Source organism: Pestalotiopsis fici (assembly GCF_000516985.1).
Source record: "Pestalotiopsis fici W106-1 unplaced genomic scaffold PFICI_Scf_2, whole genome shotgun sequence".
Classification (NCBI taxonomy): Eukaryota; Fungi; Ascomycota; class Sordariomycetes; order Amphisphaeriales; family Sporocadaceae; genus Pestalotiopsis; species Pestalotiopsis fici.
In genome coordinates, this window is record NW_006917092.1 from 6,575,860 (window position 1) to 6,590,779 (window position 14,920).

The 14,920-nt window shown below is 47.7% G+C and overlaps 5 protein-coding genes across 5 annotated transcripts; 3 read left to right on the forward strand and 2 right to left on the reverse strand.

Annotated features, from left to right (window-relative positions):
* Positions 1-795: 795 nt before the first annotated feature.
* PFICI_04193 (uncharacterized protein) lies at positions 796-4,973 on the forward strand (the record flags this gene model as incomplete). The annotated part of the gene is made up of 3 exons (XM_007832774.1): positions 796-4,050; positions 4,101-4,439; positions 4,497-4,973. The coding sequence occupies 3 exons, from the start codon at positions 796-798 to the stop codon at positions 4,971-4,973; spliced, it is 4,071 nt and encodes a 1,356-aa protein (XP_007830965.1).
* Positions 4,974-5,619: 646 nt separating this feature from the next.
* PFICI_04194 (uncharacterized protein) lies at positions 5,620-6,615 on the forward strand (the record flags this gene model as incomplete). The annotated part of the gene is made up of 1 exon (XM_007832775.1): positions 5,620-6,615. The coding sequence occupies one exon, from the start codon at positions 5,620-5,622 to the stop codon at positions 6,613-6,615; it is 996 nt and encodes a 331-aa protein (XP_007830966.1).
* Positions 6,616-8,698: 2,083 nt separating this feature from the next.
* PFICI_04195 (uncharacterized protein) lies at positions 8,699-9,317 on the forward strand (the record flags this gene model as incomplete). The annotated part of the gene is made up of 2 exons (XM_007832776.1): positions 8,699-8,825; positions 8,917-9,317. The coding sequence occupies 2 exons, from the start codon at positions 8,699-8,701 to the stop codon at positions 9,315-9,317; spliced, it is 528 nt and encodes a 175-aa protein (XP_007830967.1).
* A 309-nt stretch (positions 9,318-9,626) lies between these two features.
* Positions 9,627-10,688, reverse strand: PFICI_04196 (Porphobilinogen deaminase; the record flags this gene model as incomplete). The annotated part of the gene is made up of 1 exon (XM_007832777.1): positions 9,627-10,688. The coding sequence occupies one exon, from the start codon at positions 10,686-10,688 to the stop codon at positions 9,627-9,629; it is 1,062 nt and encodes a 353-aa protein (XP_007830968.1).
* A 1,925-nt stretch (positions 10,689-12,613) lies between these two features.
* On the reverse strand, positions 12,614-13,712 carry PFICI_04197 (uncharacterized protein; the record flags this gene model as incomplete). Its single annotated transcript, XM_007832778.1, has 2 exons — positions 12,614-12,763; positions 12,819-13,712. The coding sequence occupies 2 exons, from the start codon at positions 13,710-13,712 to the stop codon at positions 12,614-12,616; spliced, it is 1,044 nt and encodes a 347-aa protein (XP_007830969.1).
* Between the last annotated feature and the right edge of the window lie 1,208 nt (positions 13,713-14,920).

Here is a 14,920-nt window from a genome sequence, read left to right on the forward strand (position 1 = left end):
GGGGGGGGAAGGAGGGGGGAATGACGCGAGAAAGAGACACAGAGAAAGAGAAAGAAGCTTAATCCTCTAAAGCAAATCAATGGTCTGGTAAAATATCACAAAGCTTCTGCAGCTGTGCATTTATCAATGCTTGAAAGCAGAAATGATACCTAGTATACAAGACAGTGGCAGATGAAAGGGCGGAATAGTGCCTCATCAGCGTAGACGTAATTTGCAGGTAATGTACATCCAAGTAATGTAGTCGGAACTTCAAAGCAGGCAGACGACCCCGCCATTGCTGGCTTAACTCCGATAACCACAGGCATCGTTCCAGAGCGAGCTTCTTGACCCCACCATCCACTTGTTGCTGGTAGTGACCTCAGGCCTCAACTACAACATTCATCTCGTGTTTGTCTGTTCTTGATGCCTCTTCTACTCCCATTTGCACTTGCCCTCAACTGAAAGATACCAGACATACAAAACGTCATATAGGTCAGTCAATAATCTAGGTGGCCTTGCTTCTCATCCATCGCTCCATCCAGAACAACATCTTCAACAACTTGCTTGTTTCCGTCTCATGCCACTCGATGGGCTCATTTGTCAAGCTTCGAGCTTCGCAGATCACTTTAACCGTGATTCCTCAAACTCGTGCGCAGCTGACCGGTTTCCAGTATTCCCAGAACAAATCAATCCGCTTCCGAATTGTACGGCCCTCATGCCCATTTCGCATCGCGAATAGTTTCCCGTTCACTTCTCAGGCCCCTCATCAAACGTCGTTCGGTGTCGCATTGATTGTCGCGGCCGTGATTTGCCATCATGGCGTCGGGATCAATCAACACTCCCACGATTGGGACTTTCCATCAGCTACTCACAAAGCTGACTGATCCCGATCCCGACTTCCGCTACATGTCCCTCGACGATCTTCTCAAAATCCTCAACGGAACCATCAAGACAGATATCCTTCAAACCAATTACAGCACCTCTGCGCAGGTTGTCGATGCTGTGATCAAGGTCCTCGACGATCAAAATGGCGAAGTTCAGAACATGGCGCTCCGATGCATCGGTCCCCTCATAGGCAGTGTTCCTCTCTCTGTTGTGCCGACCGCCCTCGAGACACTGTCTGGCCTCAAGATCAAGAACTCGGTCGATAACTCTCTCCCGTACCTGGCCTTGCGAAATGCCATTGCTGCTCTTCCAAAGCCTGTTCGAGGCGTCGCTCCAAGCAGGGAAGTTATCGAGGCCAGCAACATTGTCAGCCGCGTTCTCATTCCCAGAATACTTGGCTACTCCGTCTCTGGCAGGCATCAATCAGATTCTCGAGGCCTGCTAGACGAAAAGAATGAGCTTACCTCTGAAGCTGTCGACGTCCTCATCGAGGTTGTTTTAAGCTACGGATCCCTTCTCCAACCACTCGAAATTGAAAAACTCCAGGATGTAGTTGTACAGGTCCTACAACGGCCTTCAGCCTCGGGTCCCGTCAAAAAGAGAGCTGTTGTTGCTCTCGCCATCCTGGGACCATACCTCTCGGATGATGTCCTGACCGCCCTGCTTTCCAAAGTCACCAATGCGCTTGGCCAAAAAAGTCTCAGCCCGGTCATGCGCAAGCTCTACATTACGATATTGGGCTCAATGGCCCGTTCCATTCCGTTTCAGCTTGGCGAACACCTTCCCACCTTTTTACCATACATTCTTACAGCTCTGGGCAAGGATGAGTTGCAAGTACAGCTTGACGCCATTAGTGAAGGTCATGATCAAGGCACGGCCGAGTTCAACGAGGTTCGTGAGGCTGCCCTCATTACACTAGAGGCTCTCCTTGCCAGTTGCGGTACTCAGATGCGGCCATTTACTGGCGAGGTCATTTCAGCATGCCTCCGCTATCTCAAATACGACCCCAACTACGCCATGGATGATGAGGATGAAGAAATGGAGGATGAAGATGAGGATGGTGATGATGAAGAGGACGAGGACGATTACGAGGACGATGCTGACTTTGACGATGACGATGATGCTAGCTGGAAAGTCCGCCGAACTGCTGCCAAGACCCTTTACACTCTCATATCGACCCGCAGCAGCGACCTACTCGAACAGGGCACTCTGTACTCTAATGTTGCGCCACAGCTCATCAAGCGCTTCGACGAACGCGAGGAAAGTGTCCGTCTCGAGGTCATTGCCACAATGGCATTACTCATTCGCAAGACTGGTGAAGGTGTGATTCGCTCCATTTCGTCAGAGGAGCGCGCCGAACTTCTCCAGTCCCTTCCAGAATCTCGCAAGAGACGTCGCCAGGACAGCGGCGGTTTTGCCATTACAAACAAAGCTCCATACCTGGGCCCTACTGGCCTCACCTCGCCCACACGGGAAGAGATCCCTCCGACTGGGCCTCGGGCAGATCTCTCGCAGCTGACTCCGCAAATGGTCAAGATCTCTGCAAAACTGATCAAGGGCAAGCAGATTCCTACCAAGCAAGCTATCATAGGCCTCTTGGACGATCTCATCTCTCTTCAAAATGGTGGACTGTCCGACTATTTTGACCAAGTCATGCAGCCCATCATTGACACCATCAACAGCTCAGCCGGAGTCGTTGGCTCGGGCTCTTCGACATTGTCTGGCGGCAACTCGTCTGCCACTGCAACGACCCTCCGCGTTGCCGTCTTGAAGCTCATTAGCGACATCTCTAGAACCCATTCTTCCAGCCTCTTCCAGCCATATCTTTCCAAGATGACCTTGAGCATTGTTGCCGCGGTGCAGGATCGCTTCTACAAGATTTCTAGCGAGGCCATCAATACTGCTGAGGAATTGGTCAAGGCCATTACACCTCCACGTGCTCTGCGCACATCCCAAAAGTACAAGCCCGAGCTCGTGCAGCTGTACGATATTATCGTTGATAGAGCGGCTTCCAACGACGCCGATATCGAGGTGCGCCAAAAGGCTATTCAGGCCCTTGGTACTCTGCTTTCGCGCACATCCGTTAGCGAGGGGGCCTTGCTGCTCCCAGCGGAGAAGCGACAAGCTGGTCTTAACCTGCTTCTGGACCGTCTTCGCAACGAGACGACTCGTCTGTACGCCGTACGAGCCATTGACAATGTCGCTGCCCATAGCAGCGCAGCCGGAAGTCTTGAATCTGGTTGGCTGCAGCCAGTCGCGCTGGAGCTCTGTGGCCAACTGCGCAAGACGAACCGCGCACTCCGCGGTGCCAGTGTTCAGGCTCTTCAACACCTCATCATGTCGCCAGCCTCAAAGGGCAATCTTGAGCCTGACACAACTCAGGGCATTGTGACTGCCATCTCGCCCGTCATTGCCGTCAATGACAACCATCTCTTGAGCCCTGCCCTCATCGTCCTAGCCCACCTTGTCGAGACCAACCCGGATCTCATCTCCTCCACGGATTTGATTGACAATATCTGTAGTCTTCTCAAGACTGCCGTCAGCGAGTCGACTCTGAATGCCCTGCTGGCCTTGGCCACCAGCGTGGGTCGCGGTGGACAGGGACAAGTTCTGATGCAAGGAGTCCTGGCGGTCGGTGTCGGAGGCGATAGCAGAGCCGTTGGAAAGGTTGCCGGCACCCTGTTTGTGGCCAGTGACGGCAAGGCTGGAATCACAATTGACAGCTTCATCCAGGAGCTTAATGCAGCTAGTAGAAAGAACCCGCCAGATGATCTCCGACAGTGTCTGGCATTGTATATTCTGGCCGAGATTGGCCTTTGCCTTGGCAGCAAGTCTCCGATCAGCCCCGATGTCTTCCTGAGCCAGTTCCGTGAGGAACCCGATCGAGTCTCTCTCGCCGCAGCAACCTCCCTTGGTAGAGCCGGAGCTGGCGACGTGGCCAAATTCCTGCCCATTATTCTTAGCAAGGCCAAGCAGCCAGGCGGTCAGCAGTATCTCCTCTTGCAATCGATTCGTCAAATTCTTAGCCAAGTCGTGGACTCTGGCATCGATATTAGCCCGTACGAAGTCCAGATCTGGGATCTACTCTTTTCAGCGTCGCAGCATGAGGACAACAAGGCCACCTGCGCCGAGGCCATTGGTAGCATGGCCATCATTTCGCCAAAGACTTATATTCCAAAACTTCAGGTTTGTATAGCCAATCCATTTGGGAACTGCTCAACGCTAATCCACCGCAGCAATTATTGCAGTCCCCTGAACCACAGTACCGGGCCGTTGCCATCCAGGCTATCCGTTACACCCTGCCCGAGAGCGAGGAGGCCTTTGACTCCATGCTCAAGACTGTACTCGTTGACATGCTCCTCACTGTTCTTCAAGACAAGGACATGGAAATTCGACGCCTGGCCATGACAACTCTCAATTCCGCTGCTCACAACAAGCCAGACCTAATCCTGCCGCATCTTGGCAGTCTCATGCCATTCGTCATGGGCGAATCTGTCATTAAACCAGAGCTTATTCGCGAGGTTCAAATGGGGCCATTCAAGCACCAGGTGGACGACGGACTGGAAGTCCGCAAGGTATGTCTGGATTTCTCTTTCATATTCTTTCTTATCTCAACTAACATAATTGGTCAGAGTGCCTATGAGACCTTGTATGCTCTCATGGAGACTGCATTCTCCAGAATTAGCTCTCTTGAGTTCTATGATCGTGTTGTCGCAGGACTCAAGGACGAAAATGATATCCGTGCCCTTTGCAATTTGATGCTGAGCAAGCTCATTGTCATTGACCCCGATGAGACGACAAGACGACTAGACACCATTGCCGAATGCTATCGCAAGGTCCTTAGCACCAAGCTCAAGGAAGGATCCGTCAAGCAAGAAGTTGAGCGACAGGATGAGACCAACAAGTCCGTTCTCAGAGTCACGATTCTGCTGGCAGACAAGACAAAGACTACACTTCCCAGTACCAGCACTGGAGGTGGTGCACAAAGCCAGCAGCAATCGCAACAGCAAGTCTCGAATCCTGTATGGCAACAGTACTGGGAATGGGTCAACAGAGACTTTGAGCGCCCCATCAAGTCACTGCGTGAAGAAAGCAAGGAGACGGTCTAGACCGCCAGAACAAGTACTGCAGGATACAAATCAATAGACCCACGCGTGCTGCCCGTGAGCATACTTACACTCGCCGTCAATGTTGAGATGCAATGAAAGCATTAGTCCGACATCTGAAAATAGCAATATGTAGCTCGCGCAAGCGCCAATAAAGAAAAGAGATGATAATTCTCAGAGAATTGCCTTGACAGACGCACAAAGTACTGACCATCTAGTGTCACGCTGAGGCTAGGGATTGAACCTGGTAATGAAGATTATGTGGGAGAAAATACCACGGCGTTTCAGTACAACTATAAGACGTCCACTTTTGATCGTGTCTTTCTCGCTGCTACTGCGCGCAAGACAAACGCATCGAGCTTATTGTCTGTTTCGCAATAGAATCTACACGATGTATCAATGAACTGGACCTTATGTTACTTGCACTTTGGTGGGTTGACCAGCATTGAGACACGCGTGTGCTCTATTGCCTATTTGAGAATTCGATTAAACTTGTAGGATTTCGAGTCACATGATTCCAGGCAGGGCTCTCGTCATGACTTCTGCCTACCGCAGATAAAAGACGTGACACCTTGAATATACCACCGCAGTTCTCTATACAAAAGAAAAAAAAAGTTGTCCACTACTTTTTCTTGTCCTACTCACTGCAATGGTCACGTACAAAGACATACAAGCCTCCAATGCGCTTGTCAACGATACAACGGCGCCGAGTGTGGCCGTCTTTGCCGGAGGTACGTCTGGCATTGGACAGCTCACCATACGAGCTCTTGTCGCCACGGGCGCCAGCATGAGAATATACTTGGTTGGACGCAGAAGCTCCGCAGATCGTATGCATGTTTTCATACAAGAGCTCCAAGATTCAAATCATAGAGCAAAAGTGATTTGGATCGAAGGTGAAATTTCTCTGCTTGCCGAGACGAAAAGAATATGTCAAGTCATCACAAGCAAAGAATCACATGTCGACTTGCTATTCCTTACCGCGGGGTATGCGCCCATGAGTGGACGCAAGGAGACGCCAGAGGGCCTGGAGATTACTCAGAGTCTGGCATACTATTCTCGCATTCTCTTCATTCAACATCTCTTGCCCATCTTGAGCAGGGCAGCCGCTCCCAGAGTAATCAGTGTCTTGGCTGGCGGACTGGAGCGGGCCACTATGAACCTAATGGATTTGGACTTGAAGGCGCCCGGAGGTTTCAACTTTATCAAAGCTCAATCACAATACGCAACCATGAACACGACAACATTGGAGAAATTAGCCAATGAGAATCCCGACGTAACCTTTATCCACTCGTGGCCTGGCTGGGTGAACACGGGAAATGTGAACAGAGGCATTGAATCCAATTCAATCACTGCCTGGCTGGTCTGGTTGTTCCTAGAGCCACTGATTAGATTATTCTCATTCAGTGACGAGGAGTCGGGACAGAGACATCTCTTTCAGAGCACCAGCGCGGCTTTCGGTGGACGCGGCGTGTCTTGGAAGGGCAAGCCAGGAGTGAATTCGGCATCTCGGACGGAAAATGGACTCTTCTTGGTCAATTATAAATGCGACTGTACACCAAACTCGACAGTAATGGCATCACTACGCGAAAGGGCTCAGGGTATAATTTGGGATCACACACAAGAGGTTCTCGGTCCATATTTGTAACTAGCGGTACATTTGATTGGTAGACTCAGAATGAACCGATCAGTAGGGATTAATTTTACAAGGCGAAGACAATGCCCAGGAATCTGCATAGTCAAAGAAGTCATCAACAATCATGTGCGCAGCGGAATCGGGCCTGCATGAATGCTAAACCATACCGTTCTCTTTGGCTGATGTTACCAACAATGGTTTTAATCGAGAGATTCGCTGTATTTTGTTTGAACGCTTAGTACATTTCCAAACTTCGATTGACAAGCCTTCTAAAATAAGCAGTCCTGCTACCACTATAGTAAAATCAAGAATAGGTCCAAAGATTTAAAAAGGTTCAAATAGGCAACAGACGAACTTGCACCATAATCATGGCATATAAAGAGTTGCCTTTTATAATTATGGACTCGAATCTTCTCCTAGAATTATGCCGAGGCTTTGAGACCTATATCCCTATAAAAGTGATCAAGTTTGGCCATGTTTAAATGCATAAAAGCTTGGTAAGTATTCAAGTGACGTCATTTTCGGTGTAGCGAATATGGAAAGCCCACAGATAGCACAGGCATTGTCGACTTGGGACTAGGATACGAGGTAGTGGTCCCACTTAGAGCTCATATGCCCAGCACTTGTTCACCACAGCGTTCACCACTATCAATACAGGTACCCAACCTACATCGCAAGAGTCACCTTGAGTCTTGAGCAGTTCGCTAATTGCCTTGTAGTCCCAACTGTGAAAATGATGTCGGGTGCGCCGGAATGAGACTGGTAGGGATTCGGGTACCTGGTGTTTAAATGCTGGATTTTCAATGTCATCTAGGAAAAGAATTGCTAGATCGTATTTCCAAGGGGAGCATGAAATATCAAATATGAGTCCCTCGTCAGTCAAGGGACACGATGAGATGTTTCCATCCTACTATTTCTTTGTCTTTTCCTCCCTTCTGTCCTTTTGTGCCACCAGGACGCTCATATACCTCTATTTACTTTCCTCGACTGAAATTGGGTTAGTTTGAGTTTCCTTGAGCTGCATCCTTTTGAAGGAGTATGATTCTGTTGCCAGCTCTTGAGCTCGATTATCATCGTCTGCCATAGGCTTTGCTTCAGCGCTGCCTCTCGCTCGCAGGGACAACCTAGAAGGAGGCTTTAGTGTCCGCAAACCACAACCAGGCATTGATGGTTTCTTGCAATAGGTCCACACGCATTAACGGGCAAGAATGCGCATAGTCGACGGACTGGTGAGCTGGAGTATGTTGACACACGTCTGGGATGTATACAGAGTATTCTTGTCAATTGCCGATACTATCAGCATAAATATGTTTGATGGGTCTAGGTGAACAGCCAGGTAAGCGGTCATGTCAATAAATTGGTACATGTCACCTTCTGTAACCAAAATTTTCCGAGTAAATCCAGCTAGTCATAGCTAATTCTCATCACTATTATGGGGTTGAGATTCACTATTCACAATTATTTGAAAAATGACAAACCATTGTAAGCAACTTATTAGGAAGATGCTGACCCTCCCATATAAATCTGCATTGCAGCCTTGTTTTTAAATGCCTTACAGCCAGAAAAAAAAAATCGCATACCTACTTATGTACTTGAATCGACTAGAATCATTATCTAAGGAAGCTTCACACTCATCTTTCTAGAATCAAAATGATAAGGCAGATAGGAAAGAAATTTATAAAACAGAATCTCCAGTTGCAGCATTCCTCTCATTGGTTAACATTTGTGAGAACCTGCGACTACCAGCAAATATCGGAACCATGGCCGATACCGTTACAGTGCATATTTTCGGGATCAAACGGTGTGTCAGCACGCAAGGCCGGTATTTGAGCACAGTTTGCCCGGGTTGAATCGGTTCACTGTCAGCTTTTTGCGCCTGACTCGGACTGTGAGCTAACCGGCTCGATGACCGAATTTTGGAAGTCATTCGAGCTCCACCAGAAACATCGTCACTGATATCCAAACGCCAAAAAGCCCTGGAGAGTCTGACGATCCCCATCTGGCGCGGGTATCACAGTTCAATTTTTGACAATTCCCTCACATCTCCAAGTTCCTACCACATTGGAATAACCACTCGTCCATCACAAACAGCACCATGGCCTCAATCGCACGAAGCTTGCGGGCAGCTCGACCTGCAACTTTCTCGAGATTCGTCCAGACCCCCGTCGCCCGCAGCAATTGGCAATCGCCTTCGATCCGCGCATTTTCCGTTACACCCTCCAGTATGTGCGCCATTCCAGAACTATGCGATCCTCATACTATCTCGCAGATTGAACGTCTTGTTGGTCACACGCTAACTTTGCACACCCGCAGGAGAGATCCGCAAGTACACCAAGGACCACGAATGGGTCGACCTCAATGCCGACAAAACCTCGGGTGTCATTGGTATCTCATCGTACGCTGCTGAGGAGCTGGGCGATGTTGTTTACGTGGAACTTCCCGAGGCCGACAAGACGGTCCAAGCTGGCGATGCGATTGGCGCTGTCGAGTCTGTCAAGAGCGCTGCCGATATCAATGCGCCCATCTCCTGCCGCGTGACCGATGTCAACCTGGTACTAGAGGAGAAGCCAGGACAGATCAATGCTGTCCCCGAGGATGACTCTCACGGTGGCGGCTGGATCTGCAAGGTTGCTGTTGACGAGCAAGGTGTCCAGGACTTTGAGAACCTGATGAGCGCGGAAGAATACAAGGCTTTCACTGGAGCTGATCACTAGATGCGAGCTGGAACAGTAGGCGCGGGCGTATAACAGGAGTGCATTTACGGAGGTAGTTCAACACGGTATGAGAGCGTCAGGGAGGGCCCTGGCCATATTATGGCATCAATGCAACTTGGACATATATTACACAAGGAATAAAACATTCACAGCTGATGGCAATCACGGTACAATCTTCTCGTTCTGTTCCAATTTCAACCAGCGCCGTTGTGAGATTTTCCATGTGGATATCTAGCATTTCTCTGCATATACATTTGCCGGGCGTCTGCCGGATACAGCCTTGATAACGGAGTCTCAAGTACAATACTCTTATGCCGGCACCCACTTTTCTGTACTTGGGTTGGCCTCCCTCTCGGCATTGATGGCGTCCAAAATCTTCTGTGCACCGCCGTCAACCAGAAGCTGAGCTACCCTTTTGCCAAAGTCGACGGCTTGTTCCCTCGTCTCAATGGTCTCCTCCAAATTACCGTCGGCAGCTTCCGTGCCATCCACGCTCACCACCGTGGCATTCAAGTGTAGTTTTCTGTCACTCGTCCACTTTGTCTCGACGCCAATTGGGATGCTACATCCGCCCTCGAGTGTCCTCATAACGCTGCGTTCGGCTTCGGCGGCCAGCATGACATGCTTGTCCTCGAAAGCTTGGAGAATGGACAAGGTTGCCTCATCATCTATTCTCGCCTCGATGCCTAATCCTCCCTGACCAACAGCATGCAACATACCACCGCCCTCGGTTGTGCTGTCGAGATACTGCGACACCCTGCCAAGCCAGTTCATTCTTGAAAGACCGGCAGCTCCAAGGATCATGGCGGTATAGGCTGCGTCCTCGGCATCCAGCTTCTTGAGTCTGGTGTCAATGTTTCCGCGCATGTCCTGAAATTGGAGCTTTGGGTAACGACGTCGAATCTGGGCCATTCTGCGGATGGAGCTTGTGCCAACGACGCTGCCCTCGGGAAGGTCTGACAGTTTGCTGTATTTGCCTTCCAAACTCTTTTTAATAACGACAACGTCGCGCGGGTCCTCTCTCTCAGGCACACAAGCAAGAACGCAGCCCTCGGGCAATACAGTGGGCATGTCCTTGAGCGAGTGAACGATTATGTCCAACTCTTTCGCCATTAGGCCAGCTTCCAGCTCGTTTGTCCACAGTCCCTTGCCACCAAAGTTGTACAATGCCGTAGTCTTGTCCTTGTCAGCGGCCGAGAGCATGCCGACAATCTCAAAGTTGACATGAGGATGGAGCTTGGAGAGCGAAGTGACGACAAAATCGGCTTGTGCGAGGGCCAATGCAGATTTTCTTGTGCCGACTCGTACTGTAGTCTTCTTTTCTTGGGACCCTGACGGGGCAATGACGGTCTGTGTCGCTGGTGTAGACATGCTGGGCAGAGTTCTCGGAGGTTTGGGTGCGGTGTATACGTTGGCACAAGAAGTGCTCGCTCACAAGGAGGCTGGCGCAATACAACAAGTAGAGCCGAATTATGTGCGCAACGCTGACGAGTAAAGCCTTGATCGAATGTCGAGGGGGAGATGTGTAAGAAAGGACACGGAGATTTGTCGTTGTGTTGCGTATCAGCTGAACTCGACAAATCGGCGAGGAGCGGCTTCGGCAGGGTCCTTCTTATGCAGTTGGGTGAAATTGTTTGAAGGAGGGGCCATGAGACGGGTTTCGCGGGGTATCTTTTGGGCGCTGCGGGGCAGCCGTATTTGGGTATACTTGACTGGTCACCTACAGGCTTTTGTATCTGCTATATGTGCGTCTTGTCAGGGCCCAATTCACACTTCCTCCTGCAGGTACATGAACTATATTCAATGCTGAGCTCTAGCAATCTCTTTCGTGCTTGAAATCTTCAGTGCCTTGAGATAAGTGGCATCCACGACGGAGCTGTACACCCATCTTGACTAGCCCAGGACAACAAATCGGCAGCACAATGTGTCAAGTTGCCATGTATTCGTGTATAACCATCATACGTTTCCCATGAATTAAGACGACATGGAAATATCGATAGCAAAGGCTGGCCAACATGTATGTCTTGCCTAATGAGCCTCACAGCAGTTTGACTTGACCTTTACAGGCGCAGTCTGGAAAATTGTTATTATCATGAATCATGAACCGTTCGTAGGTAGGGTTTGAGCTCAGTTTGCTTGAGTAGGTTGATGGTCCATTGGCTAATATAACACACTCAATGATACCGTACAGCAATTGTGATATCTATCAGTCACGCAGGCGCAAGATTCGCTTGCCATCACTCGGCTAGTCTGCCTCCCGTTGCGTGTATATGTACAACGACGACGTGTCTGTATTCAAGGCAAATATTGGCGGGCGATACCAAGTAAAAGGTGGAATGTGACTTGGCAGTCTGCTGCAAAAAGTCGATCTCTAGTTTCCATCAATGAGCTGGAGTTAGGGGGTATTTAAGCATCGCGATACGCCGCTCTATCATCGCGGGCTTTGTCACAATTGAACAATTGGATTCAGATCAAGCACTAGAGGATTCCTTCAGTCTATAAATCAAACTCGTTCACCATGACGACATCAGCAATTTTCATTGCCCTCCTGGGTACCAGCTTTGCCAGCCACCAACCCTTTTATCAAGCCCTTGCTGTATCTGGCACTTCGTCCAGCGTCTCGTCAGCCACACAAAGCACGTCTACCATTTCAGGAGCCATACCCGTATCCACAGCCTCGGGCGCAAAGTGTGGTAAAGGCTATACATACTGCGGGTTCATGCTTCAGTCAGGGGGACACAGTGAGTCCATGCTGAACACAGCTCCGTAAGAGAGCCAACAGAGCTAATCGAGATGAACAGACTTTGCCCCAGAAGTCATAAACAAGACGTATTGCGATGCTCTCGAAGGCAACTGCGCCAATGGTGTCCCAAAGACTAAGACTGACCAGGCGGTCTTCTTGTGCATGGATGATAATCCCGCTTCGATCCAGCTATTCTGTGCATGTGGCGGGAAATGCTTGGATGAACCCGCAACCAACAATATTGCCCATTGCGATACACCTTGCGTGAATGGAGGGAAATGCTTGTAGAAGATCAGGCCAGGGAAGCCAGTCAGAGAGATCATCGGGCTGAAACCCGACTCTAGTTCGTACACTCCTTAGACCTGCTGGGCAGAGTCATCGATAGTTCCAGTCTGTAGCAAAGTGAGGTTCTTTCAATAAGCATCCATATTTGTGCCAAGACAGAGAGGAGTCATGATCCCAGACTCCTTCACGGCATATGTAAGACGTTTTGTCGGAATCGTGGTCTTCTTGTATTGCCTCCATACCGTGTTATCCTACTTGATCAAGGCAGTCAAGTTGACCCCTGGCTAGCGAACTCCCTTTTCAAATCACCAATATCAACTGCAGAGGCTTTGCAACAACCTCCGACAAGGTAGCTCTGAAAGCATCCACGAGTACTTGATGTGCGGATGACATTTGCCAATTGCGATGCCCAGGAATCCTGTACAAGTCGTTAGTTACACGCCAGCCAATGAGACACGATTCAATCCACATACAGCGTTTGCAATGTCCTTGTGTTCCTGACCTTGAGGCTTCTCCCATGTCTTGGTTGTAGTGTTGTATACCTCGCCGTTGGTCCCGTCAGGATACACCACCATTGCTGGCGACCGCTCAAGGCGTCCAGATTCAATCAATTCCTTGACAGCAGACTCAAAGGATTCAATCAGGCTTGGGAGTTTGTGGAGCTTGGTACAGTTGATGCCAATACCCCATGGCCGAGCACCGCGGGTTGCTGGATCAACCATTGCTTCGACCACTTGAACAATCGACGAGCCATCTGGTAGCGTGTCGCCCTCGCCTGGGAAAACACCAGCCATCCAAAAAGGCGCTTTGATACCAGAGTCTTGCACTGCCCTTCTTGCTGCCCGAAATTCGTCCAGGCGGGGGATTGTCTCGAGAGCAATATAGCTGATCCTCTCAATTAGTCCAGGTACAACAGTGAATAGCTGGAGCCGTTCCAAATGCCAGCTGTAAAGCGACTCTTCTGAGTCGTGGTCGTCATCATAATTGCCGGTGTATTCCTGGCCGGGAATCATGCAAGCACCATACGGGCCGAGACTGAGCGCAATTTTGCTGTCGCTGTCACGAACTGCTTTCTCGGCTATTGCCACAGCTTTTGACATGTAACCTCCAATGTACTCCTTGGAAATTCCATCGGGATGATCTGCTGTCCTTGTGCGCTGGAAGCCTTCAATTGAAGTTTGGTATGTTGCCGTCAGGAGCACATCGGCACCCGCAGTGACAAAATCTGCCTGGCACGCTAATAGTGTTTCCTCACCTTGGACCAAGAAGTGAGTAGACCAAAGCGGCATTGAGTGATTGAACTTCACGCCATATTTGTCTTCCAGACTTGTTCCCAAGCCACCATCAAGGATTCGGATGGATGCCATATTTTTAATTGTGACAAGGTCGAATATGGGTCGGGCAAAATTTAAATCCCACAATTGCATAATATGCAAGCGCGAGCGTCGATTATTAGCTTGGCCGATTACGGCGAAAGGCATTAGCGAGTAAACGTAAAATGAAATTGCGAATATTTAATTTTTTTAATTAAAATTAAAATTATTATTATAATTATTACGATCCGTAAAATTAAAGGCGGTGCATTAACGTATAATATATTAAATAAATTTAATTATAAACGAAATTTATAAAAATAAATATTTACGTATTATTAATTAAATATTAATATTTTAATACACGGATTTATTAAAAAACCCGTTAAATGATTAATAAAATAATAAATTATTAACCGTAATTATTTTAGCCGTTATTCCTTGGCGCCTTTTATTTAAAAAGCGGGAGCTAAGGTTAATATAATTATTAATTAAAGTGGTGCTTTTTAATTAAAATTTAAATTAATTTAATATAAGTATTAATTATATAATATATTAATTTATATTTTGCGCCTTTTAATTTTAATAAAATATACGCTTATTTAAATAGCCCCGGTTAATTTTTAAAAGGTCCCGTATATTTATTTAAATATTATAATATTAATCCGTGTATTTAAGCACATTTTAATTATTATAGCTTAAATATTAAAATATAATCTTTAATATATCGGGACCCATTTATTTAAATATTACGAGCTTTCCGCTTAACTTTTAAAATTTAAATTTTAGCTTTATATTTTTTATATAAAAGCATTTAAACTTCGATATTTTATTTTTTTCTAATAATTAAATTTGTTCTAAGGTATAATTAGTGGATCATAAACTTAAGCACAGGGAAGCGTTCATATAATTCGTAGAATCAGGCCGTGGAAGGTAGTTATAAGGCTATATAATTAATTTATTAAAGCTTAAAGAAAAAATAACTAATTATAAAGGAATAATTACCTTTTATACCTATAAAATTAACTAATAAAAATATTTTAAAATATATTATTAATAAATTAGATTTATAATTAAATTAATTAATAATAAGGTTGATTTATAATCGAAAAAACCATCGAAATCTATAGATTTTTATAATATAGGTTAGGGTTAGGGTTAGGGTTAGGGTTAGGGTTAGGGTTAGGGTTAGGGTTAGGGTTAGGGTTAGGGTTAGGGTTAGGGTTAGGGTTAGGGTTAGGGTTAGGGTTAGGGTTAGGGTT